This window comes from Bos indicus x Bos taurus, chromosome 13 (genome assembly GCF_003369695.1).
Source record: "Bos indicus x Bos taurus breed Angus x Brahman F1 hybrid chromosome 13, Bos_hybrid_MaternalHap_v2.0, whole genome shotgun sequence".
Taxonomy (NCBI): Eukaryota; Metazoa; Chordata; class Mammalia; order Artiodactyla; family Bovidae; genus Bos; species Bos indicus x Bos taurus.
Window position 1 is genome coordinate 72032310 of NC_040088.1, and position 25670 is coordinate 72057979.

The following is a 25670-nucleotide window of genomic DNA, read 5'->3' on the forward strand; positions in this document are numbered from 1 at the left end:
GACCTGGATTTGGAATCCATTTAATTGAGCCAAATGTAACAATCCCCTTGGCACCGCCAGTAAGACATAAAATCAGAGCTGAAAAGTTTGTAACGTTACTTATGCGACTTGCTCTGCTGCATCAATTAAAATACCAACAAGCTCTCCTGAATCACTAAACAGAAACAATAAGTCACGGAAAGCATTCATATTAGTCATGTAATTGATAAGAGACTAGAGATGACAAATGTACCTCTGTTTAGTAGGGAAAAGCCTATGTTTGACTTCTAGATAATTGCTATTTGCACACTGGTGTGATTTCTCAGATTCTATGGGGAAAATTCTATTGGAAAATTAAGTTCTTTTAAAAAAACTTTGAACCTTTGTCTCTGAGTTAAGTGACGAAGTGCCTCACCAGAGGGCAAGCCTGTGCTCTTACTGATTCTTCGAGAGAACAGTCTTTCTTTTTCAGACATTGCAAGCTTCGTTTTCAAAAGGGCAAGCAGGCAGGGGTGGTGCTCGGTGGCGCTCTCTGATGTTTGCCTTTGAGCTCCATGAGACTTTCTTTTTCCATCGAGCTGTTTGAGTGATGATCCCTCACTTTGCAGTCTTCCATTTGGAATACATGCCAGGAACCACTTTTTCATTATTGGATGTTCCTCAGAAATAAGGAGAGAAGCCTTTCTGTCTGAGCTGTCATTGTGTTTATAAGCAGAACTATATCTTGGTCCTTCAGAAGGTGCCTTACTGTGACGTTACTTAAACTGTGAAGAAGGAGGCATTCCAGTCTCTTCTCATAACTTAGTTGCCTGCAGAGACGTTGCTGAAGGCTTTGGTCTATCCCTGGCTTAACGTGTCTGAAATCGTTTAGACAAGTTTCGTGTGTTCCCCTCTAAATGGAAATGGAGAACAGTTGGTCAGCATTCTTGGCATATTTTTTCACTGTTAGAGAAATTTTTTTAATTCATGAGATCATTGCATTGTGAAAACTTGATAAGGAGCTTGGGGTTTGGATGAGATCTTGGAAACTGGGGATTCCAGGAACTAGGGTTTCATGCTGGGATGAAGACCTGCTCTCAAAGCTGCCCAGCCTGTAGCTGGTGGCCATCACAACAGGGGGTCTTGAATGTGAGATTCTGTCTCTGCCACTGCTTACTTGTAAGGAAGGCCTGCTGCTGCTAAGTCACTTAAGTCGTGTCTGACTGTGTGTGACCCCAGAGACAGCAGCCTACCAGGCTCCCCCGTCCCTGGGATTCTCCAGGCAAGAACACTAAAGTGGGTTGCCATTTCCTTCTCCAATGCATGGGAGTGAAAAGTGAAAGTGAAGTTGCTCAGTCGTGTCTGACTCTTAGCGACCCCATAGACTGCAGCCCACCAGGCTCCTCCATCCATGGGATTTTCCAGGCAAGAGTACTGGAGTGGGGTGCCATTGCCTTCTCCAAGGAAGGCCTGAGCCATCCCTTGGGTTCTCAGTTTCTTGTTTGTAAAATAAGCCTGCTGAACTGATTATCAAATCAGGTCCCACTGCTCTCCACTTACAAAAACGATACTCATTGTTGATAGAAAGGAAAGGTACCTCTAATCAGAACACCAGCAATCTGGGGAGATGGTGGACTTAGTGTCCCCACAAAACCACCTCCCAAGATCCTGCTCTGCCATGAAAGCTTTTAAGGGAAACAGGGAAGTCATCTCGTGACTCACTGAGGCAGGGGCCAGTCATCGCCCTCCCCCACTGCATACGCACTTGGGTGCTGGCTGGTCCACTCCTTCTGGCCTTTCTTCAGATGTTATCTTGTTCACACAGTTGTTTGCAAACTGAAGAGAAGCTAGGGAAGAGATCTGGTCCTCTGTCAGTTCCTTATTCTTCATTTCTGCTTCTTTGATTTGTGAAAGAACCAACAAGGTAGGCAAAGGATTGTATGAACAAAAGATTAGTAAGGTGTGCCAGGGCTGGAGATGAATACAGCATGGGGGCGCCTGGTTTAAGGTTAGTGGTAAGGCGAGACAGAAGGGCCACCTGCAGGGAACTTTCCTACTAGGAGCTTTTTCCTATCAAAAGATGCTTACAGATTGACCTCTGTGACTTTTTTTCTGGTTCTACTATCCTGTTATTTCTACAGACATCTGACTTAGTATCCTTTAAGTGTATAAATATGTGTGTGTCAAGGAAATTTGACCGTCTTTTTTTCCCCCATCTTCATTCAGAACACACAAGAAAAAAAACTCAATTAAGTTGACGTCACCCATCTCTTAAGCAAGCTGGGCCACTCGGTTCCTTTTATCTTTCCTCATGGATCGTCTGTTCCTGCTGCTTTCATCTTCACTCTTCTGTGCGGTCATTCTCTCCCAGAGAGCTGGGGCTTTACTTGTTGTTCACTTAAATTTTAGCACACGTCTCTGAGCATTACATCATTGTTCTCACCCTCTCAGACCCTTAGCATTGAAACAGGATTTTCTGTAACTGATAAATTGTCACACAGATGACTGAGTGGAAGGTCCAGATAAGAACTTCCTCTTTCCTTCTCTCTCAGCAGCTGCTCAGTGACAACCAACAGCAACTGTTTCATTACACTGGGCGCTGCACCCAGACTCCATTTGTCAGAGAGAACAGCCCCCCGCCCGCACATGGGGAGAGTTTTAGGGCAAGACTTTTAGCCCTTGACAGTGAATATGGGTGAGGGCAAAAGGTCATGAGCAGAACACAAGCAAAGGGAACGCAGCCCTGCCCTGGAAGAGTCCCCGCCCCCACTAAATCCCTCCTAAAACTGTGAAGCAGTCTCCATCCTTCTGGAATTCCTTCACAGCTCCTCTCTCAACACTTGAATCCTGGGGATGGAATTTCATGGTTTCTGAACTGATACCATTTTTGCGGTGATAGAGTGGAAAGAAGCTCTGCCACGTTTTGGAATTTACTCTTTTTTTTTTTCCTTTGAATGATTATAGACCAAAACATTGAAATGAGTGTAACAGTCTTCTTCATGTTGAAGTGTAGTTCATCAGATTTCAGAAGCGAGGAGGGCTTCAGTGCAAAGGAGCCATCTGGCTGTGGTCACAAACCCCTTAGGGCAGAGGCAGAATCTTGGGCCCACCTGCAGGGAACACGTTACGGGGTTATCCCTGCCACACTGCTCTGAAATGCCTTACTCAGAACGTTTTTCTTCCTCTGTTGCGCTGAGTTCCAGGTCTCTCCCACGTTTGAAAACACCAGATACCAGCCACCCTCCCTGTTTTCCACTCCCTTTCCATTCCTTCCCGGACTCCCACCAGCCACATTTTGGCTTCGGGAGCATTTGAATAGTAACCCAGCTCCAGTCAGACTGGTAATGGGAAACCAGGATGGCGCTTTAATGGGGACAATTCATGCCTGTGGTAAAATTCAAGAAGTGACTAGGAAAATCCAAGTGAGCCGCTCCTCTGTGATGCATTTTTAGTGAATTACGACTCGAAAAGAGGATGAGAGAGAGCTAAGGAACCTATAACCAGCACAATGAGAACAAGCTGTCCCGAGAACCTTCTGCTCCTCCTGACTTGTGCAACTTCGGGCTGAAGACAAACCACCAGCAAGGAAGGATTCTGTATTTCAGCTGTGTTTTTGTTTGCCAACAATCCAGATTGCAATACTCTAAATCTAGGTGAAGCAACATTATGCTCATAGTAAAGCCCCTCACTGAGGGTTTTTTTTTTTTTCTTTTTGAATACTCCTCCTGCTGAAAATTCTACTGGCAGGAAGCAGATCTGAGTAAACTTGTTCAGTACCGCCTCCTCTTTGTAATGCAGCTCTCTCCGAGGCTGGATTCTCCTCTGATATATACGCCTGAATCTTATTTTCCTTGATCTTTAGGATTTTATTTACTGGCTCTGAACAGGTCACTACTGGGAAGAAATGTCCTCTTTCTCTCCCACTGTATTTTTATTTACAATGTGTTAGTTTCAGGTGTGCAGCAAAGTGGTTCAGTTATACATATCTATGTATGCGTGCATGCTAAGTCAATTCAGTAGTGCCTGACTCTTTGCGACCCCAAGGACTGTAGCCCGCCAGGCTCCTCTGTCCATGGGATTCTTCAGGAAGAATACTGGAATGGGTTGCCATTTCCTTCTCCAGAGGATCTTCCCCACCCAGGGATCTAACCCGGGTCTTTTGTGTCTTCTGCACTGGCAGGCAGGTTCTTTACCACTAGCACCACCTGGGAAAGCCCGTATGTATCTGCCAGTGCGGCTGCTGCTTCACTGTGTCGATTCAGTCATTTCCGACTCTGTGGGACCCTATGGACTGCAGCCATAGGCTCCTCTATCCATGGGATTCTCCAGGCAAGAGTAGTAGAGTAGGTTATCACACCCTCCTCCAGGAGATCTTCCTGACCCAGGGATTGAACCTGGGTCTCCTGCATTGCAGGCAAATTCTGTACTGCTGTGTTACCAGGGAAGCCCATCTATATCTATGTATTAATATCTATTCTTATTCAGATTCTTTCCCCTTATAGGTTATTGGAAGATATTGAGCTGAGTTCCCTGTGCTACACAGTAGGTCTTTGTTGGTTGCCTGTTTTATATATAGTGGTTTGTATCTCCCACTGTTTCAGTGAAGTCCTTCTTGCCACCTCGATGACACACAAATGTCACTAACCCTTTGGAACTATATTGCAGTTTGGTTTAAGCTCTATTCATTTATCCACCAGCAGAGTTGCTGTGACCCTTCTCACCACCTGTGGAGATTCCTCAGGGACAGGAAGACTTGGTTCAAGTGTCCTGGGACACACATCCATAACATACAGTTGGCCATCTGGATCCACAGATTCCAAATTCTCGGGTTCAACCAAATGCAGATCGAAAATTTTTTTTTTTAATTTAAATTTATTTATTTTAATTGGAGGCTAATTACTTTACAATATTGTATTGTTCTGCCACACATCAACATGAATCCGCCATGGGTGTACATGTGTTCCCCATCCTGAGCCCCCCTCCCCCCTCCCTCCCTGTACCATCCCTCTGGGTCATCCCAGTGCACCAGCCCCAAGCATCCTGTATCGAACCTGGACTGGCAATTTGTTTCTTATATGATATTATACATGTTTCAATGCCATTCCCCCAAATCATCCCACCCTCACCCTCTCCCACAGAGTCTAAAAGGCTGTTCTATACATCTGTGTCTCTTTTGCTGTCTTGCATACAGGGTTATCGTTACCATCTTTCTAAATTCCATATATATGCGTCAGTATACTGTATTGGTGTTTTTCCTTCTGGCTTACTTCACTCTGTATAATAGGCTCCAGTTTCATCCACCTCATTAGAGCTGATTCAAATGTATTCTTTTTAATGGCTGAGTAATACTCCATTGTGTATATGTACCACAGCTTTCTTATCCGTTCGTTAATATTTTTTAATTGCAAAAAAGCTCCAAAAGAGCAAAACTTGAATTTGCTGCTTATCAGCAATGATTTATACGGCCTTAACATTGTATAAGGTTTTACAGGTCATCTAGAGATGATTTGAAGTTTGCAGGAGGATGTTGTAAATAATATGCAAATACTGTGCCATGTAATGTATGGGACTTCAGCAAGGTCAGCCACAGGGAGCGACAGATGAACCTTAGACTAAGCCATAGACTGACAGGTTGCCCGTCTGCCTGCCTGCCTGTCTGCTGATGTCATAGGCTACGTAGTAGGCTGGATGTTTCAAATTCATTTTCAAAAAGCAGAAGCTCATTCAAAGACAGGTAGAGGTGTCGCTGCTCTGAGGGTCCCGTCAGCTCTATCTCAAGTGGCACAGGTGGCAGCAGTGTAGCACATTCCAGAGAATTAAGCAGCGCACCCCAGTGTTCATAGCAGCCCCATTTACAATGGCAAGGCAGGGGAGCAACCTCAATGTCCATCCACAGATGAATAAATAACGAAGACGTGGTGTGTGTATACATATGTATACACACACACACAGTGTAATACTACTCAGCCATAAAAAGAATGAAATAATGCCATTTGCAACAGCATGGATGGATGGACCTAGAGCTTATCATACTAAGTAAAGTAAATCAGACAAAGGTAAATACCACCATATGATAGCACTTAAGTGTGGAATCTAAAATGTGACACAAATGAAGTTACTTACAAAACAGACTCACTGACGTGGAAAACAAACTTATGGTTACCAAGGAGGAAGCTGTGGGGGAGGGATTAATTATCAGTTTGGGATTATCAGATCCAAGCTACTATATATAAAATAGATATACAACAAGGTCCTACTGTATAGCACAGGGGACTGTATTCAATATCCTGTAAGAAACCATAATGGAAAAGAATATGAAAAATAATCTATCTATATGCACACACACACACACACACACACACATATATAACTGAATCATTTTGCCATATACCAGAAACTAATACAACATTATAAATCAACTATATTTCAATAAAGGAAAACTTAGGGGAAAAAATTAGGATATGGGCATTTTTATAACCAGTCTTCCAGAACAATTTTCAACCTTCTTTAAAAAAGAATTATAACTGAGGTCCGTGAAAGCAAGAACTGGTTAGAACTGGGCTTTGCACCCTTGTCCCTGCTTAAAGGATGAGGAGAGCTCAGGGCGATGGAGATAGAAACCTTGATGACCCCGGCCTGGAGGTAGGGGAGGTGGGGGCCGGGGGAGAAAATGTGGGAGGAGCTCAGTCTGTCCTTCCCTCAGTAGACGCAGAGCCATGAAGGTGCCACACACAGCCAGAGCCCCTGGCCAGCACATGGATCTCTGATACCAGGACAAATGGTCCTCATGCTCACAGCACTGCCAGTCAGCCATGATGACAGGCTGCTCCTGTTACCGGGTCAGGGCTGGTGTTTGGACCAAGAGGGGATGATGTAAATGTGCTGGTGATGAAGTGACCACAGGGATCCATAACTAGATGAACAAAGGGACCACCTGGCTCCTGCCAGCTCTAAGACTCAAGCTCTCCCGACCGGCCCTTCCAGTCTCCTGTGAGCCTGGCTCAGTCCTGACTTTTGAGGGTTTTCATCAAAAGGGTGGAAATCTTCCTTTATGAATCATTTCCATTATGTTAAGCTAGAATCAAAGGAAAGTACTGCATGATATCAGGAATCTATCCAGCCTTACTTCTAGAAAGTGATAAAGCCTACATTCCTTTTGCTCCCTTGATCTTACCAACTTCTCTTCCTTACATAATAACTACTACTTATACCCATAAGTTATGTGCTGCTTATTTCCTGTAAGCCTCATAACAGTCCTCAAAGTTGGCCTCTATTGATGTTCCCATTTTACAGATGAGCAAAATGGAGGCTGAGAAAGGTTAAGGGACTTACCCATGTCCACACATGCAGTAAATGGTAGAGCCTAGGTACCCAGCTATTTAAAACTTCTTATATCCAGACAACTAAAGTCATTTTTTGTTACAAGAACCTAAATCCTGGCAACCATTCCACATCCTTCAGACCTCTCCTACTCTTATCTCTACACCTATTACTTTTTTCTTAGAGTACAACGTGAAGGCCTATTCTTACAGCACCACTGGCCACAGTAATTTCTTTCACTGGTTGTATCTTTCACTATCTATTTTCACCTTATTTTTCATTTGACTATTGGAGGTAATTTATTTTTTTCCTTGAATATTTTTAAGTCTTCCCTGGTGGCTCAGACAATAAAGAATCTGCCTGCAATGCAGGAGGCCTGGGTTCAATACCAGGTCAGGAAGATTCCCCTGGAGAAGGGAAATGGCAACCCACTCCAGTATTCTTGCCTGGAGAATCCCATGGACAGAAGAGTCTGGCAGGCTGCAGTCCATAGGGTCACAAAAGAGTCAGACAGGACTGAGCAACTAACACTTTCACTTTAGAGTAAGTTCAGTTATCTTCAGAGCTGGATTTCAAATGAGTTAAATTAAAAAATCAAGACCACCTCTCAAACCTGCCATGATCTTGTCTGAGTACAATCATCGTCCTTAGGAAGGTGGCTGAGGCTTGTGTGTACCCTCAGTGACGCAGAGAACAGGTGTGCCCTGGGGGCAGGGGCCAGCTGTGCTGCGGTCACCTATAGAGCCAGTGCCTGAAGTGGGATGCAACCTGTTAAGCAATTGAATAAGGAGAAGCCCCCCCACTGTGGTTCTGGACCACTGGCTCTTCTTTTCCATCATTGAGGGCTGCTCCTGCCACCTTGGGCCACCCCTCCTGCCAGTGCCTCTCTTCTCCCCAAGAAGTGACATCTTTGACCTATGGAGAGGAGTGGTCCTCAGACACCCATGGAGGAAACAAATCACCTTGAACATGAACGTGGCAACACGGTGAGTTCTCAGTCTCCCCTCTCTCTGCAGCACATCCTTGGATGCAGGAAAAGGGAAAATTCCTCCTCTGTTTTATTAGAGCCTGAGGATTGATGACTGTGGCCCCCGCCCCTACAAGCCACTGTCCGCATTTCCAATTCCACTTGGTTAGGCTTTTTTCTCTCTCTCTGATTCAGTAAGGAAAATGGGCAACTTAATTGTTTTAAAAACAACATGAAAGGTTTCTGGAATTTTTTTTTTTTTTTTAAATCTCTGGAGTCCTTCCCTTTACCAGAAATCCTTGCTCTAAATCAATATGGAACAGCTCTGTTTATAGGAGACATTTCCCACCAAGTGGAATTTTCCACAGTGGGTTGGTAGTGAGTCTCATAACAGTAAATTTAATTATTGTCATTTTGGAACCTACTGTTTCACTGGAGAGCGTGGGGTAAGCCTGGGGCTCAGAAGGCAGAACATCTGTCCACAGATCCTTCCAGGAGCTCGTGGGAGGCTCTGCTGAGGCTGGAGATGACTTCTACTTACTGGTGTAAATTCAGCTGATGGGATACTGTTTCTATTGGGAATACCACCCCCCTCCAAATCTGAATTAATAGCCCCCAAGATCTAACAGGAAGGAGGTTCTGAGAGATCACTTACTAGACTACCTTTTTTACTGTTTAGCCCTAGAACTAGTATTAATAATTCTGAAATCCCTTTAAGAAAAGCTTTTAAAAGGAGAGCAAGATGAATGACAAACACCCATTTTCAGAGAATTAGGGATAATTCTGCTTCTTTTATCCCCCAAATTCATGTCAGAAATAATTTGCTTAAGGAAAGGTATTTAGCAATTGATCTTCTGGTCAAAGCTATGGTTTTTCCAGTAGTTATGTATGAATGTGAGAGTTGGACCATGAACAATGCTGAGTGCTGAAGAATTGATGCTTTTGAACTGTGGTGCTGAAGAAGACTCTTGAGAGTCCCTTAGTTTGCAAGGAGATCAAACCAGTAAATTCTAAAGAAAATCAACACTGACTATTCATTGGAAGGACTTAGGCTGAAGCTGAAGTTCCAATACTTTGGCCACATGGTGTGAAGAGCTGACTCATTGGAAAAGACCCTGATGCTGAGAAAGATTGAAGGCAGGAAGAGAAGGGGATGACAGAGGATGAGATGGTTGGATGGCATCACTGACTCAATGGACATGAATTTGAGAAAACTGCAGGAGATGGGGGTGAAGGACAGGGAAGCCTGCTGTGCTGCAGTCCATGGAGTCACAAAGGGGCAGACTCAACTTAGCAACTGAACAACAATGTACGAAATATAGGGACTTCCCAAGAGACAGTGGCTTGCAATCCAAAATTTGTTTTCTTTTTATGTTTTATGTTTTCTTTCCTTTTTTCTTTTTATGGTTCATATGGCTACTCACTGAAAATATTTGAGGCAGCAAAGTTTATTTGTCAATCATCTCTCTGGAATTGTCTTTTTTTGGTTGTATTAGGTCTTTGTTGCTGCTCACAGGCTTTCTTAGTTGCGGTGCTCAGGCTTCTCATTGCAATGGCTTCTCTCCTTGTTGTGCACAGGTTTAGTTGCTCCTCAGCACATGGAACCTTCCTGGACCAGGAATCTAACCCATGTCCCCTGCATCGGCAGGTGGATTCTTATCCACTGTACCACCAGGGAAGTCCTGGGAAACATTTTCTTGTAGAAATAATGGCATATGTGTATTGAGTGGGTTGGATTCAGTTGTATCACCATTTGATGAATAATCAGTATGTGCTAATGCCTGAAAATACAGTCTAGAGATGGCCTCCAGCAGCACGAAGTCTGGTGCTGACAGTGTGATTCACACAGCAGTAAAGGGATGGATGAGGTACCATAGGAGCCTGCTGGAGGCTAGTGGATGACAGGTCTGTGATGAATGGACCTGGGAACCCAACTGTCAGGTTCAACCCAAGTCACCCAGGTGGGGCTGCCGACACCCCACCCCTACTCTCTCCACCTCGAAAAGGCTGACTTCAGCCAAGCCTAAGATGCAGTCAGGAGGTTGGACCTGCCACCTGTCTTGGATCTGTCCCTTCAACACTTTGGTGGGTGGACACGTCTACTGCCACTGATGACCACTGACTGCCCCAAGGTCCGGGTCTTAAAATGCACTGGAGGAACACGTGTGCCCTCCAAACTTGAATCTTTACAAAACAAAAACAAAAACATTAGTTTTTTGGTTTGTTTTTGTCTACACCATGTGGCATGCAAAATCTTAGTTCCCTGACCAGGGATGGAGCCCACTGTATTAGGAGCATGGAGTCCTAACCATTGGACTTGCAGGGAATTCTCTCCACTTGAGTTTTCCTCTTCTGCTGTGTCTGTGCCTCAAAATCAAGCCCTTTCCTGCTCTGCCTGGGGGCTGATGGCACTGCAGACAAGCTGCAGTGCCTCTCCATGACTGCTCCCTTTGTCAGTAGCTCCAGTTAAGTTATTTCAATTCAAAGCCACCCTCAGTTAGAAGGTGTGGGGGTGGCTAGAGTCATTGCCAACCTGCCACAACACGTGAATCATGCTGGGTACAATTAGGAGAGAAAATTATTTCTGCTTGATGAAAAAGTTCTTAATCGGCAGCTCCTGCGGGTGCTGGGGGTGAGATGGGATGGTGGTGGCACAGAGAACCCTCATCACTTCCTGACGCTCCAGGTGGACAGTGTTCCATGCCATCGCCCTCAATTGTTGTTTGAAAGTTTGTAAGTTGGATGCTGTGACTTTTTAGAATTACAGTGAATTCTCGCCAATGGTATAAGATTGATAACATAACATGAGGGAGTTTGGTTGATTCTCAGAATGAAAACTGGTATTTCAAAAGATCAGAGGAAAAAAAAAAAGATCAGAGAAAAGGGATTCTGCCAGCACTATATTTGAAAGGGACCAGGGGAGTGGTAGGAGTGTAGTCATTCAGTCATGTCCGACTCTTTGAGACCCCATGGACTATATAGCCCACCAGGCTCCTCTGTCCATGGAATTCTTTAAGCAAGAGCACTGGAGTGGGTTGCCATTCCCTTCTCCAGGGGATCTTCCCGACCCAGGGATTGAACCTCAGTCTGCTGCATTTCAGGCAGATTCTTTACTCTCTGAGCCACAGTGGTAGGAGGGGAAATGGTAGGAGGACCAAAAACCAGAGGAGTGAAACCCATTGACAGAACAATGGAGCCAAGTGCAGAACACAGATGGAGACTAGGAGAAAAAATATCACCCCATGACCTCAGGGGTTCACCATGGTTTGATCACCATGTCTGTTTGTCCAGAAGGTTTTGAATATTGCCTGAGAGTTAATTTTTTCCAAGAATTACTATGAGGTGAAACGTTAGCCATTTAAAGCTAGGTGGGCTTGTTCAAACCATGTCCGGAAGAACATTTGGTTCCAGGAAAACAGAATTTGGTTCTCAAGGGAAAACAGAATTTAAGCGATTCACGTGTGCACCATCATGCAACTGTAAGAATATATTAAGTTGGTGAGAATTTTAATTCCAAATCAGTTTGCTTTGTCTTTTTTATCATGACATTGCATGATATCTGGCTTCACCCCCTGGATTTGGTTCAAGTGCAATGAAGAACTTCACCAGAGGGCAAATGGTTCTGGTGTCAGTTGATTGAAAAGTATTTATGTTTTGCTGCAGTTGCTATAACCCAGATAAGACACAATGTCAAAGAGAACAAGACATGTTTGGTACAGGTACATAGAGTTCCACCCCCAGTGTGGATACCCATCATTTAGAACTTTGCCCTAACATCCTTGCAGTTGTTCTATATCAGGTCTTTTAATAAAAAAGCCTTACTTGATGTTAAAAGTGTATTATTTAAACAGAAATCTCATATTTTTAAAAATTAGGTGTCATCTGTGGTTTCAGGAATCTAAACATCCATGGCCCAAGTTGCATATAATTCAGCCACTTGCTTTTCAAGTCTCGAAATTTGCCAGACTGCAGGCCAAGGGCTTGATGGGCAGGTGTCCCCAGGCATGTGGATTTCAAAAGGGAAACCGTGTTCTTTATTCCCTTGTTTGCTGAACAGTGGATGGTGGCCAGTACTTTCTGTTTTATAACAGATGATGTTGAGGAGGAGGATTTTTTTTTTTTTTTTAAAGAATTCTTCCTCCCACATTCACAGAACTGGAAGACTGTGAGAATGGAGTGCTCAGGAGGAGAACACAGAGGATTAGCTCTTCCTAGGAGTCCAGCGTGCTTTGCTGGGGCTGGGTCTCATCCTTTGGTATCATGGAGTGTTTGGGCACCACTATTGCGCCCCTAAAGAGCCTGACAGACCACGTGACACGGAAGCTGGGGCTTCTCCCCACCTGCTTGGTGCTCCTGACATCTGCTGTCAGCTTTGCGGGGAGGTGGAGCTGGATCAGGGCCTTCCCAGGTGGTGCTACTGGCAAAGAACCCGCCTGCCAAGGCAGGAGACATGAGAGAGACAGGTTTGATCCCTGGGTCGGGAAGATCCCCTGGAGGAGGGCATGGCAACCCACTCCATTATTCTTCCCTGGAGAACCCCATGGACGGAGGAGCCTGGTGGGCTGTGGTCTGTAAGGTCACAAAGAGTTGGACGTGACTGAAGCGACTTAGTATGCATGCGTGGACCTGGATCAGACGTTGCTCTGTGAGCCTTTTCTGCTTCTTTTGAACTTTCCATCAGGCCACGAGGATGGCCCTGGAGGCTCAAAAATAAGCTCCCTGTAGAAACAGCCCCCTCCCACCACCTGTGCCCTTGTGGCCACTCAGACTAGAACATCAGCTCTAAGACCGCCTACCTCCTAAATTAGTTTGCTGTGGGAAATGGCTCCCTTTCATCCATTGCTGTAATAGAAGCATCTGAGAAACAGACTCTGAGCAGTTCTGGAGAAAAGGAACAATGGCTGTAGCCAGCTCCCAGTTATCCAAGGGCCACTTCTCCAGGTTGTGGGTTCCCTAGCTTTATAGTTGAAGGTGAATGTAACAAAGATGTAGAAATGTGTTTATTTTGCTCTTGTTAAAAAAAAATTTTTTTTTAAGTGATCGGAGGAATTGGGGCTGAAACCTAAAATTAGATTTGGGAGTTATCCGTGGACTGTATTTCTTACCATCATAAGCAGAAACATCCACAGGAGTTTGTGTCTTTCCCTCTTGCTCAGGAAGGTATCTGCAACAGGGTAAGAGGACTTCCCTGTTCGTTTTTCTGCAAAAGGGCTTTTCTCCAAACTGAAGCAATGCTATCTTCATAGTCAGTAGGTTCCAGTGGAAAGAGCAGGAACAGGATGAGATTGAATTGTGTTCAGTATCTCCTGAGCCATATCTCCTGGGTGTTGTCAGAAAAGGCACATCTCAGGGCTTTCCTGGTGACTCAGTCCTCAAGAATCTGCCTGCCAGTGCAGGAGACCCAGGTTTGATCCCTGGTCCGGGAGGATCCCATGTGCCACAGAGCAGCTAAGCCCATGTGCCACAACTACTGAGCCCACACACTCTAGAGCCCGTTCTCTATAATGAGAGAAGCGACCGCGACGAGAAGCCCTTGCACCATAACTAGAGAGGAGCCCCCGCTCCCCGCAACTAGAGAAAAGCCTGAGCAGCAGCAAAGGCCTAGCACAGCCAAAGTTAGTTAATTAGTTGAAATAGAGAAGGCACATGTCCGAGGCTCATTTTCCTTACTGTTGAGGTGCAGAGTTGTTGGAAGGACAGTAGAGAACGTTTACGAATGAACAGGATGAGACCCAGGCACTTAATTCAAGTGAAACCAAGTATGGCAACTCACTCCAGTATTCTTGCCTGGAGACTTTCATGGACAGAGGAGCCTGGTGGGCTACAGTCCATGGGCTCGCAAAGAGTCGGCCATGACTGAGTGACTAAACACTTTAACTTTTAAGTTGGTGTAGAAGCCTCTTGGTAGCTGGATGCTGTGGAAAAGTGCCCTGCTGTCTGAGGCCCCATGCACCCCTACCTGTAACTTGGGAAGCAGGATGGTAACTAAGCTCTTCCCTACCAATGCAGTTGTAGGGGGTTAATGCATCCCCAGCCCACAGAACACAGCTCAGTCTGTGACAAGTACCGTGTAACCTGGAGCTATTTCTATTTCTCTACGTTCTTAAATTTTCTGCAGAGTCTATCCTAGACACTTCAACCAGATGTGTTTTTGCATAAAAAGGAGGTTTTACTTGTGAAGACGGTTTGCTTCCTTTTCTATGTTTGTTTACTCTTTGCACAAATACATACGGCAGACTGTGCTGAGTGCCAGACACCTGGTGGGTTGTTCAATGTTGGGCAGTAGCCACAGGCCAGGAACAGGAAATAATACAAAATAAACCAAGGCCCTGGACAGGCGAGTCTTGATGAATAGCGTGTTAGAACCAGGAAATGAGATTAAGTAGCATTTTTCCTGTTTCACAGATGAGAAAATAAAATGGCACAAGTGACAGATAACCCATCAAAACCTTAGAGAAGGAACTAGGGGCAGACTTGAGGCAGGGCCCCGGAGACTTGTTCTAAATCTAATCTTGACTATAAGCTCCATGAAGGCAGGAGGAGGGGGCTTCACCTGCCCGTCCCCACAGCACCTAGAAAGACCCTACGCAGGGGCCAGAAATGCTTCCTTGAATTGATTTGAGGTGAAGTCACACCCCGGGCCCCAGACTGGGTATTCCCTCCTCTCTGTCTGGTCTGAGCTTTAGAACAGCACTGACATAAAATATCTCCTGTGCAGTGTGTGTTGATTGATTTACAACCTCCAGTTATACACATATGTGAACGCTCCCCTTTTGTCCAGTTACAAAAGTCAACAAATACATCAGATTGCATGTTTCTTCTCAGTTTCTAGAATCACCAAAAGTTCAGCCCAAGTAGCAGACCAAAAAAGCGAAAAGGCGCCCACAGACCGCCTTATGTTCTTGTCGTTTAAATTGTCAGGCTGTGTCTCTCCTTTGTTGTCTCAGCTCCTGAAGTCCTCGCCCAGAAGCCCTACAGCAAAGCCGTCGACTGCTGGTCTATCGGGGTGATCGCCTACATCTTGTAAGTATGACTTGCCATCTCGGCTTCTTTTTTTCTTTTTAAATGGAATTGTAACAAAATATACATTTTATTTTGTATACAAAATTGACCATTTTAACCATTTCTAAGTGTTAGAGTTGGACTGTAAAGAAAGCTGAGTGCTAAAGAATTGATGCTTTTGAACTGTGGTGGTGGAGAAGACTCTTGAGAGTCCCCTGGACTGCAAGGAGATCCAACCAGTCCATCCTAAAGGAAATCAGTCCTGGGTGTTCACTGGAAGGACTGATGTTGAAGCTGAAGCTCCAATACTTTGGCCATTTGAAAGAAGAGCTGACTCATTGGAGAAGACCCTGATGCTGGGAAAGATTGAAGGCAGGAGAAGGGGATGACAGAGGATGAGATGGTTGGATGACATCACTGACTCAATGGACATGAGTTTGGGTAAACTCTAGGAGTTGGTGATGGACAGGGAGGCCTGGCGTACTGCTGTCCATGGGGTCGCAAAGAGTCAGACATGACTGTGTGACTGAACTGAATTGAAGAGTACAATTCAGTGGCATCAAGTACATTCCCAGTATGATACCACCATCACCACTATCCGTCTCCAGAGCTTTTTCATCTTCCCAAACAGAAACTCACTAAACATTAACTCCCATTCATTTCCCCCAGCCCCTGGCAACACCACTCTGCTTTCTGGTTCTATGAATGTGGCTTCTCTAGGTATCTCATGGAAAGGGGATCATAAATGTTTGTCCTTTTTTGTCTCTCTTTTTTTTTACTTAGCATAATGTCCTCAGGGTTTATCCATGTTGTAGTGTGTGTCAGAACTTCATTCTTTTTCAAGGCTGAATTATATTCCATTGTGTGTATATACTACATTTTTGTTTATCCATTCATCCATCGGTGGACACTTGGGTTGCTTCCACCTTTTGGCTATTGTGAGTAATGCTGTTATGAATGCAGGTGTGCTAATACCTGTTTGCGTCCTGCTCTTGATGCTTTTGAGTGTATTCTCAGATTGCTGAGTCATGTGGTAATTCTGTGTTTAACTACTGGAGGAGCTGTCATACTGTTTTCTAAAGCAACACCAACATTTTACATTCCCAGCAGGGATGCACAAGTGTCCCATTTCTCTATATCCTTGCCATCAATTTTTTTCCATTTTTTGACAACAGCCTTCCTAGTAGGTGGAAAGATGAAGTCGTATCTCATTCTGGGCTTGATTTGCATTTCCTTTACAGCTTGTGATGTTGAGCATCTTTTCATGTACCACCTTGGCTTGACAATACAAACCAATATGAAAATATTAGGGCAAATCCAACAGAAATCACAGTAAGAGGGACTTCCCTGGTGGTCCAGTGGTTAAGAATCTGCCCTGCAATGCAGGAGACACAGGTTCAATCCCTGGTCATGGAACTAAGATCCCACGTGCCATGAACAACCAAGCCTACAGCCAAAACTAGAGCGCCTGTGTGCTGCAGCAGAGAGCCCATGTGCTGCAACAAAGACCAAATACATGTATGTTAAAACAAGAAATCACAGTAAGAAAAATGTGATGGAAACCAAAATTTAGCCTTGGAATCGCTCATTTCTTCTCAGGTGCCTTATCTCTACGACCTAGGAAACACCATGGTCATAGGCCTGTTGCACTTATTTTCAGTTTGGTTCAGTCGTTCAGTTGTGTCCGACTCTTTGTGACCCCATGAACCGCAGCACACCAGGCCTCCCTGTCCATCACCAACTCCAGGAGTCCATGCAAACCCATGTCCATTGAGTTGGTGATGCCATCCAACCATCTCATCCTCTGTCGTCCCCTTCTCCTCCTTTTTATAGTTATGTGTTGATTTGCTTAAGTTCACTGTAAAGTTATTTTTAAGTTAAAATTTCTTTTTGTAGTGATACTTTCAAACACTTGTTATGGAACATACTTTCAGGGTAGGTTTAGGTCAGTGAGTCCCTAACTAATAGCAGATGAATCTCTTCTCCTTAACATCCTCAAGGAGGGGACAAAGCCCACCACAGCCAAGAGGCTAAGAGAGACTGTGATGGGAGAAAGACTGGAAACACCCCCCTTTATTGGTTTTGTCTCATTATCTGGGAAGCAAATAGTCTTTCTACAGTATCCTTTCAACTGGCAACTTTTGCAATTTAATGAGGATTTAGCTGACAGCTCTTGTAGATTCTTGGCCTTATCACAGGAGAATTTTATCTGTTATGATGTACTTGGGTGTAGGGCTCCCACTTATGGAATTTAGGTAAAAGCCAAATTCATCTGAGCTATTATACAAAGCTAACACATTGCACCTAGAGAATGCTTTCAATTCTGAGGCACGTTGGCCATCTTCTGCAGTCGTGTGATCCTTTTTATGGAAGGAGGTGGGTTCCAGACCCTTTTGAGAATCTAATGAAAGCTGTGGATCCTCCTCCCTATAAACTCACACCCATACAATTTTGCATACTGTATTGGAGGGTCCTGGGTGAGCAGACACTGGCCATGGCCTTGTGTTATTTCCCTGGCTCCCTAAACCCTCAACTAAAGCTCTTATCCTTGACCAGCTTGACTGTGAAAGACTTAGAGAAATGAGCAATAAGCCAGTCCTCTTCCTGCAAAGCACCAAAGCAGGTATCATCTAGAGAAACCTTCCATGGGTCTAGGTGAAAGACTGACCCTTTATCTGGCCTTCTGCTTTTTTGCTTCATTACATCCGTTCTGAATCTTGAGCCATTGCTCTGGTCTGCATTAGTGTCTATATATAATTATTTCCCTGAAGTCTTGGCACTGGGGTACCATATGTCAGAATACCTGAGAGGAGGTATGTACTGCATTATTGGGATAAGCAGTTTAAAACCAAGCACTGGTGCCTTAGCTCATACTGCTTTAACAGAATACCACAGACTGAGTGACATAACCAACTGACATTTATTTCTCACAGTTCTGGAGGCTGGAAGTCCAAGGTCAAGGTGCCAGCTGGTTTGGTTCTTGGTGAGAACCCTCTTCCTGGCTTGGTGTGCAGATGGCTACCATCTTGCTGTGTCTTCCTCCTCTTGCCAAGAGGGAGGGAAAGCTCTCTGGTATCTCTTCTTCTAAGGGCACTAATCCCATCAGGAGGTCCCCACCTTAATGACCTCATCTAAATGTAGTTATCTCTCAAAGGCACTATCTCCAAATACCATCATGTTGAGGGGTAGGGTTTCAACATATGGCTTTGGGTTACACAATTTAGTCCACAGTAAATGGTTTGGTTGACCTCAGCTTAGTGAAAATATTAAAGCAGAATCCCCTTGAAACATGGACGTTTTAGGTCAGGCGTGGCACACACTTTACAATAACGATATCAAACCTTTGTATTACAGTGCAGTGTATCCTTGAGTGAAATCAGAGTTCTGCTAGTGAGGAAGAACTGCTAGTGAGGGGGCTTCCCTGGTGGCTCAGACGGTAAAGCGTCTGTCTACAACACAGGAGACCCAGGTTCGATCCCTGGGTTGGGAAGATCCCCTGGAGAAGGAAATGGCAATCCACTCCAGTACTATTGCCTAGAAAATCCCATGTACAGAGGAGCCTGGTAGGCTACAGTCCATGGGGTTGCAAAGAGTCAGACACGACTGAGCGATTTCACTTTCACTTTCAGTGAGGAAGAAGGCAAGAAATGGATTTGCAGTAGGTAACACTGTGTCTGCCACGGGGCATAAGTAGGAAAATATCAGAAGGCTGACATGGTTAGAGGATCAAGACAGGATATAAGCAAGAGCCAGGGGAAGGGGAGACCTGAAAGAAAACTGACGGTTTTTTTCTTTTTTTTTTGGCCCCACTACGTGGCATGAGGTATCTTAGTTCCCCAACCGGGGGTCAGACTTGCGCCTTCTGCAGTGGAAGTACAGAGTCTTAACCACTGGGCCAGTAGGGAAGTCCCAAAAACTTAGATTGTAACCCAAGTTGTAGTGCGAAGTCAAAGAACAGTTGACCAGAGGTGTGACCTGATCTGATTTTCACTCTGCACTGTACGTGAACCCAGCCAAATATTATATTGTATACTACAGTGATGTTCATTCGAATATTATTCTGGCTACTCTTCTAACAAGGGATTAGACAGGGCAGAACAAAGACGGTTCAGAGGCTTACATTGGATGAGTGGTGATGATTGCTTCTGCCCTGGGGGCAAGGATGGAGGTGAAATGGTAGATATACTGTGGATGTGAAGGATGAAGGGTAGAGATGCTTCAAGGATAAACCCAACTTTGGGGCAGATGCTAGGAGAGTGATATAGAAACAATTTAGGGAGTAGGGAAGATTAGGAATTTCATTTTGGTCATGTTGAACTTGAGTCACCTTTGAGACACCCATTGACTACGTGTGGAGTTCAGAAATCTGGGATAGAGATACTGACAGGTTTACTGGGTATGAGCTGAGCAGTATAATTAATACATCCCACTCCTTATCAGTGCAGTATACAATATAATATTTGGCTGGATTCCCATAGAGCATTAAGCAAAGAAATACTGTATTTCTTTGTTTTTATATTAAGTATAAACTTGATAAGCTGAAACTTGATGGTTGCCTGGTCACCACTATGTTTGCTTCAAGGATTGGTCTCAGGTTGATTTCATGATTGTGTCAGACTTCAAAATGGCAGCCTGGGTTTTTATCTTCCTTGGTACCTTCCAGAGCTCAGAGAGTCTCAAGCAGAGAACAGATGGACTTTGGACATCTCACTTATACCTTCCACAGTGCTCAGATTATTATGAGTAAAAGGCCAAATCCTAGGTATAAATTGCTACATAATAGGGCTCTTGCCTGGAGAACCACTGGTCTCAAATTCATCATTATCGGTGTCAACAACTGGCATTTCTTCAGTACATTCTCTATTCCAGGCACTGTGTGAGGTGCTGAAAATAATCAAGATGACAAAGACATGATGCCTCTCATCAGAGTACAGTGTATATGGTGGCACAAGCAGTTTCCTAAGTAGACTGAGTGACACTCAAGGCTGGTGTCCAGCTCTCATAGTTCCTGGGATGAAGCCACCATTGAGAAGGATAGGGTATTCAGGAAGGAGGGACCATCATCCCAAGGATATCCAGAAGTTTGGAAAAGACTAATGTAAGCAGAGAAGCCAGAGGACAGCATCCCAACCAGGGGAGAGATGCAGACACGGGAACTGGGATGCCTGAGGCGTGTTTGAGGACCGCAAAATACGCTGTGAAAGGCTCTGACTGGGTTGGTATTCTCGGTTAGAAGGTCGGCTCTGGGCTGAACTAGTGTCAGAAGTGAGAACTCGTGGAACTCACACTCTGGCTACTCCGCATGGGTCCGCCATGCCTGATCTTCCTATCCCATCCTTGATCTGAAGACTGATGAGGAAGGCTGCTGAGCGGGTCGTGACCGACAGGCAGCACACAGAGAAGCCGGTGCTCCCTGGGGGAATCCATGCCGAGCCTTTGATCGTTCGTGTCGCCTGGCATGGGAAAGAGGTCAGCCTCTGCCATTTGGGGGCTGCAGCAGCGTTATTGCCCCTTGATGAGCCTGTCGCCCTGAGATATCAGCTTGTAGCAACAGTGGCTGTGACAGACACCCCATTTTCTCCTCTCCGCATGCCATTCAAACATTCCTCATTTTGTCGGCGTAGATCCTTGATAAATCGGTTCTCTTTTGGATCTCCACAGTCATTAATGTTATCCATTATTTGGCAAGAGAAATATTGTTTTTTTCCTAACAAGGAGACTCGTTTTTAAAAACCCTTTTGGTAGGTCCTTTCCCTGCCAGGAATCTTCCTTTGAGGATCAGGACTTGGAAAAAAAAAATCCTTGCCCAAGTAGCCTAAGCTGCTGGGAAGGATTGAAGATGGGTAGGCTGGACACCATAATGAATTTGTTGGTGTCTAGTCTGATGAGAAAAAGAGATGCAAGAAGTCAAAGTGGTTATCTGAGGAGCTTTACAAATAGCTGAGGAAAGAAGAGAAGTAAAAGGCAAGGGAGAAAGGGAAAGATACCCAACTGAATGCAGATTCCAGAGTATAGCAAGGAGAGATAAGAAGGCCTTCTTAACAATACAAAGAAATAGAAGAAAACAACTGAATGGGAAAGACTGGAGATCTCTTCAAGAAAATTGGAGTTACCAAGGGAACATTTCATGTAAGGATGGGCACGATAAAGGACAGAAACAGTAAGGACCTAACAGAAGCAGCAGAGATTAAGAAGAGGTGGCAAGAATATACAGAAGAACTATTTAAAAAAACAAAAAAGGTCTTAATGACCCAGATAACCATGACGGTGTGGTCACTCATCTAGAGCTGGACATCCTGGAGTGTGAGGCCAAGTGGGCCTTAGGAAGGATTACTATAATCAAAGCTAGTGGAGGTGATGGAATTCCAGCTGAGCTATTTCAAATCCTAAAAGATGATGCTGTTAAAGTGCTATTCTCGGTGTGTCGGCAGATTTGGAAAACTCAGCAGTGGCCACAAGACTGGAAAAGGTCAGTTTTCATTCCAATACCAAAGAAAGGCAATGCCAAAGAATGCGCAAACTACATTGAGTACAGTCATGCTCATTTTACATGCTCAAAATCCTTCATGCTGGGCTTCAGCAGTATGGGAACTAAGAACTTCTAGGTGTACATCTGGGTTTGGGAAAGGCAGAGGAACCAGAGATAAATTGACAACATCTGCTGGATCATAGAAAAAGCAAGAGAATTCCAGAAAAACATCTACTTCTGTTTCATTAAGATGCTAAAGGCTTTGTGTGAATCACAACAAACCAGAAAATTCTTAGAGATAGGAATACCAGACTACCTTATCTGTCTTCTGATAAACCTGTATGCAGGTCAAAAAGCAACAGTTAGAACTGGACATGGAACAATGAACTGGTTCCAAATTGGAAAAGGAGTATGTCAAGGCTATATGTTGTCACCATGCTTAACTTATATGCAGAGTACATCACGAGAAATGCTGGGCTGGATGAATCACAAGCTGGAATCAAGATTGCTGGGAGAAATATCAACAATCTCAGATAGGCAGATGATACCACTCTAATGGCAGAAAGCATAAAGTAACTAAAGAGCTCTTGATGAGGGTGAAAGAGGAGAGTGAAAAAGCTGGCCTGAAATTCAGAATTCAGAAAACTAAGATCATGGCACCCATCCCATCACTTCATGGCAAATAGAAGGGGAAAAAGTGGAAGTGACAGACTTTCTTTCCTTGGGCTCCAAAATCACTGAATACAGTGCCGGCAGCCATGAAATTAAAAGACACTTGCTCCTTGGAAGGAAAGCTATGACAAACCTAGACAGTGTATGAAAAAGCAGAGAAACCACTTTGCTGACAAAGGTCCATATACTCAAAGCTAGGATTTTTCCAGTAGTCATGTACAAGTGTGAGAGTTGGGCCACAAAGAAGGTGGAGCACCAAAGAATTGCTGCTTTAAGATTGTGGTGCTAGAGAAGACTTGAGAACCCCTTGGACAGAAAGGAGATCAAACCAGTCAATGCTAAAGGAAACCAGTCAATGCTAAAGGATGGTTAGGGATGGATCTGCCAGATCTGCTGTGGGTGGTGAGGGCGCTTACCCATGCTGTGACCTCTGACCTCTCTGCCTAGAGGAAATCCCAGGTGAATACTCATGCGCATACCCTTACTTTTTGACTGGCTTCCTACATTGTTCCGTTTTTTAAACTAAGTCACAGAAATAAATTGACCAAGGTACACAGCATAATTAGCTTTGTAAGAATGGAACTAAGAATGCTTAACTGGCACACTAGGTCCATTTTCTGAGACAAAGGATGCTCCTTACCAAGGAACTCATCATTCTTTCCACCACTGAGAGCTGCCCCTTTATGGACCCATATGTCCCAGAGAGACAGCACAAACCCACGCTTCAGTAGGAGAGAACACGATGTGATTATTGAGCCCCAGTGAAACATCCAAGCCTGGGGTATTATGATGGTTCCTCTTCTCATTTAACCCTGATAGAAATAATGAACTGGCATTGTCAGCAGGCAGCAGTCATCATATTTTCATAAACCTCGCAGAGTGGGACATATCGCCACATCCAGGCCACCATGGGTATATAGTTTTAACCTTGGCTTTAGACATTTAGAAATGAAATTACATCTGTTGCTTCATCTTGCTCAGATGATCTCAGGTAATTGATTCACACTAGCCAGACTCTAAAGATATTAAAACAAAACCAAAAAAAAACCCACAACTGGAATGTCCATTTATTAAATCATAATGAGATGCATGCCCTGCAAAATAATGAGATATGCATGTCATCAGACTAGCAAGTTCCAGGAGAAAGCAGACTCCAACAGGGAGTTTCCTTAGTGACCAGGGATCAGAGCTGAGGAGTTGGGTGGACTTGGATGGCCTTGGGTGTTTTCATGAAGCCCTTCGTGGGCTCCCAGTCACCTCTGTCTCCCAAAGGTGATTTCTGGAAAAGGGGGACCACTGTTGCCGCATCTCTGGTCAGAGTGGCCGCGTCCAGACGGTTCTTACACCTGCTGCCTCCCTCCACCTTAAAGACCAGTCACCACCCTGCACTCTTCTTTTGTTGTTCTAGCCTCACTGTTTTTATTTCAACAGGCATTGATGTTGGTTATAATTTCCAGGCTCACTGATTTTACTCCTGCATTTTAGTGTGGCTGCTTTTTGAGGAGTCTCAGAAAGATGCCCAATCCTCGCCATCCCCCCTAGTCCATACTGAGTGGATCTTGTGGGTGCCTAAGTGCTGTTTGTTTACAAGTCCTGCTTGACCATATTTCAGCTTCATTCATGGGCTCATGACCCTCTCTCTGCTGCTTTGGTAGAAGAACTATTAGTGGTCTGTTGACAGTTGGTTCACCTCTAACCCTTAGGAAAGAACCAAGCATAAAATACTCTGGTTTCAAGAAGTGGGTGCAGGGATATGCACAAGGTGATGGAGGAAATTTTACAAACAGTACGGCTGAGGTCAAGAAATGCTCCATTTTCCACAGTGGTGGGAGCAATTTCCTGCCAGTGACTTTGGGGAAGGTGAAGTTCACCCCATCTGTGCCTTTGTCTCTGCAAAGGCCCAGGTGGTGGGGCGGGGGAGGTGCGCTTCCCCAGTGGCTCAGCAGTAAAGAATCTGCCTGCAATGCAGGAGATGCAGGTTAGATCCCTGGATCGGGAAGATCCCCTGGAGAAGGAAATGGCAGCCTACCCCAGTATCTTGCCTGGGAAATCCCATGGACAGGGGAGCCTGAGAGGCTACAATCTGTGGCGTCACAAAGAGTTGGACACAACTTAGTGGCTAAACAACAACAAGATAGAAAGGATGCCCGGTGGGAGAAGCAGGAAGAGAATGTCTCCTTTTCCACACTGAACAGTGTGGCTTCAGGACAAATGGAAGAGCATTTCACTCCCTCTGCTCACTTACTTCATGTAAGCATCATCTCCTGGAGACTGTCATTTAAGTAGCATCTAAATGCTTCAGGATATTTAGCCTGGAGGATGGAAGGCAGGGGATTGACATTTGCTCACTTAACTAACATTTATTGAAACTAATACGTGTCGGGCAATATAGCATGGCTGCTGAAATGGATTCATTACCGCCCTGGCCACACAGGTGCTTCCTGTCTGCCAGAGGCAACAGGCAGTAACAGATAAATTACAATCTGGTCTTGCTGCCTGTCCCTAAGGTGGGCGGCAGGAGCTGGTGGAGGTGGGGGGACTCCCAGGAAGAGATATGGACCCTGCCCAAGCCTTGAGGAAGGCTCCCCGAGAGTGGCGTACAGTGACCTGGACTTGGAAGGATTGTCTTCAAGTATCTACCAGGTTGTCAGGCAGGGGAAGTGGTTAATTCTCTAAGACCCAATTATCTAAAGATATCGTGTGCTTACTGTGTTGGATAAAAGATGTCTCATTCAATTTGGGACGTAATTTTTAAAATATAACTTGGAAGGGTTGATCCAGCTTTGAACTTATGTATCACCAATACTTAGCGATGGGGAAAGTAAAATCTCCGAATATCAGGATGTTTCATTTGTCTAGCACCACACCGAGTGAACGAAAGAATCAATCTAGGCTTTTATTATGTTTTAAAAGGTTTATCCTCTGGAATGGAGCATGCCAGCACGGAGGCTGGAGGCAGGTGGTACAGGTTTTCTTTTGGTTAGAAAACCAAAAGGCGCACAGAGAGGAAAGTGGCCAGCTCGCCAGGAGCTGTAATAATATGAGTCGTGAGTTCAGACCTCTTAGTCTGAGCTGGGTTTGTGACCAGAAAGAGAAGAGATGGAGGTGGGAAGAGGAGAAGTACCAGTTCACACCAGCAATTCTGGAAACGACCGTGGAGGTGGTTCAGAAGGAGGGACCAGGAGCCCATGACTCAATGGCAGGTACAGGTGCTCCAGGGCTGCACACAAGACCACACCGCAGCTTCCAATAGGCTTGCCGTGCTCTCACAGTGCACGTCCG

At 44.9% G+C, this 25670-nt stretch overlaps 1 protein-coding gene and 1 non-coding gene across 3 annotated transcripts in view; both read left to right on the forward strand.

Annotated features, from left to right (window-relative positions):
- CAMK1D (calcium/calmodulin dependent protein kinase ID) overlaps positions 1 to 25670 on the forward strand; it is a 393969-nt gene that overhangs the window by 341607 nt on the left and 26692 nt on the right. For both annotated transcript variants that reach the window (XM_027560232.1, XM_027560233.1), the window contains exon 6: positions 15193 to 15268. In XM_027560232.1, the coding sequence (XP_027416033.1) occupies positions 15193 to 15268 (76 nt within the window). The remainder of the gene's footprint in view (positions 1 to 15192; positions 15269 to 25670) is intronic.
- TRNAC-ACA lies at positions 18666 to 18737 on the forward strand. Its single transcript has one exon. It is a non-coding gene; the product is annotated as a tRNA-Cys (tRNA).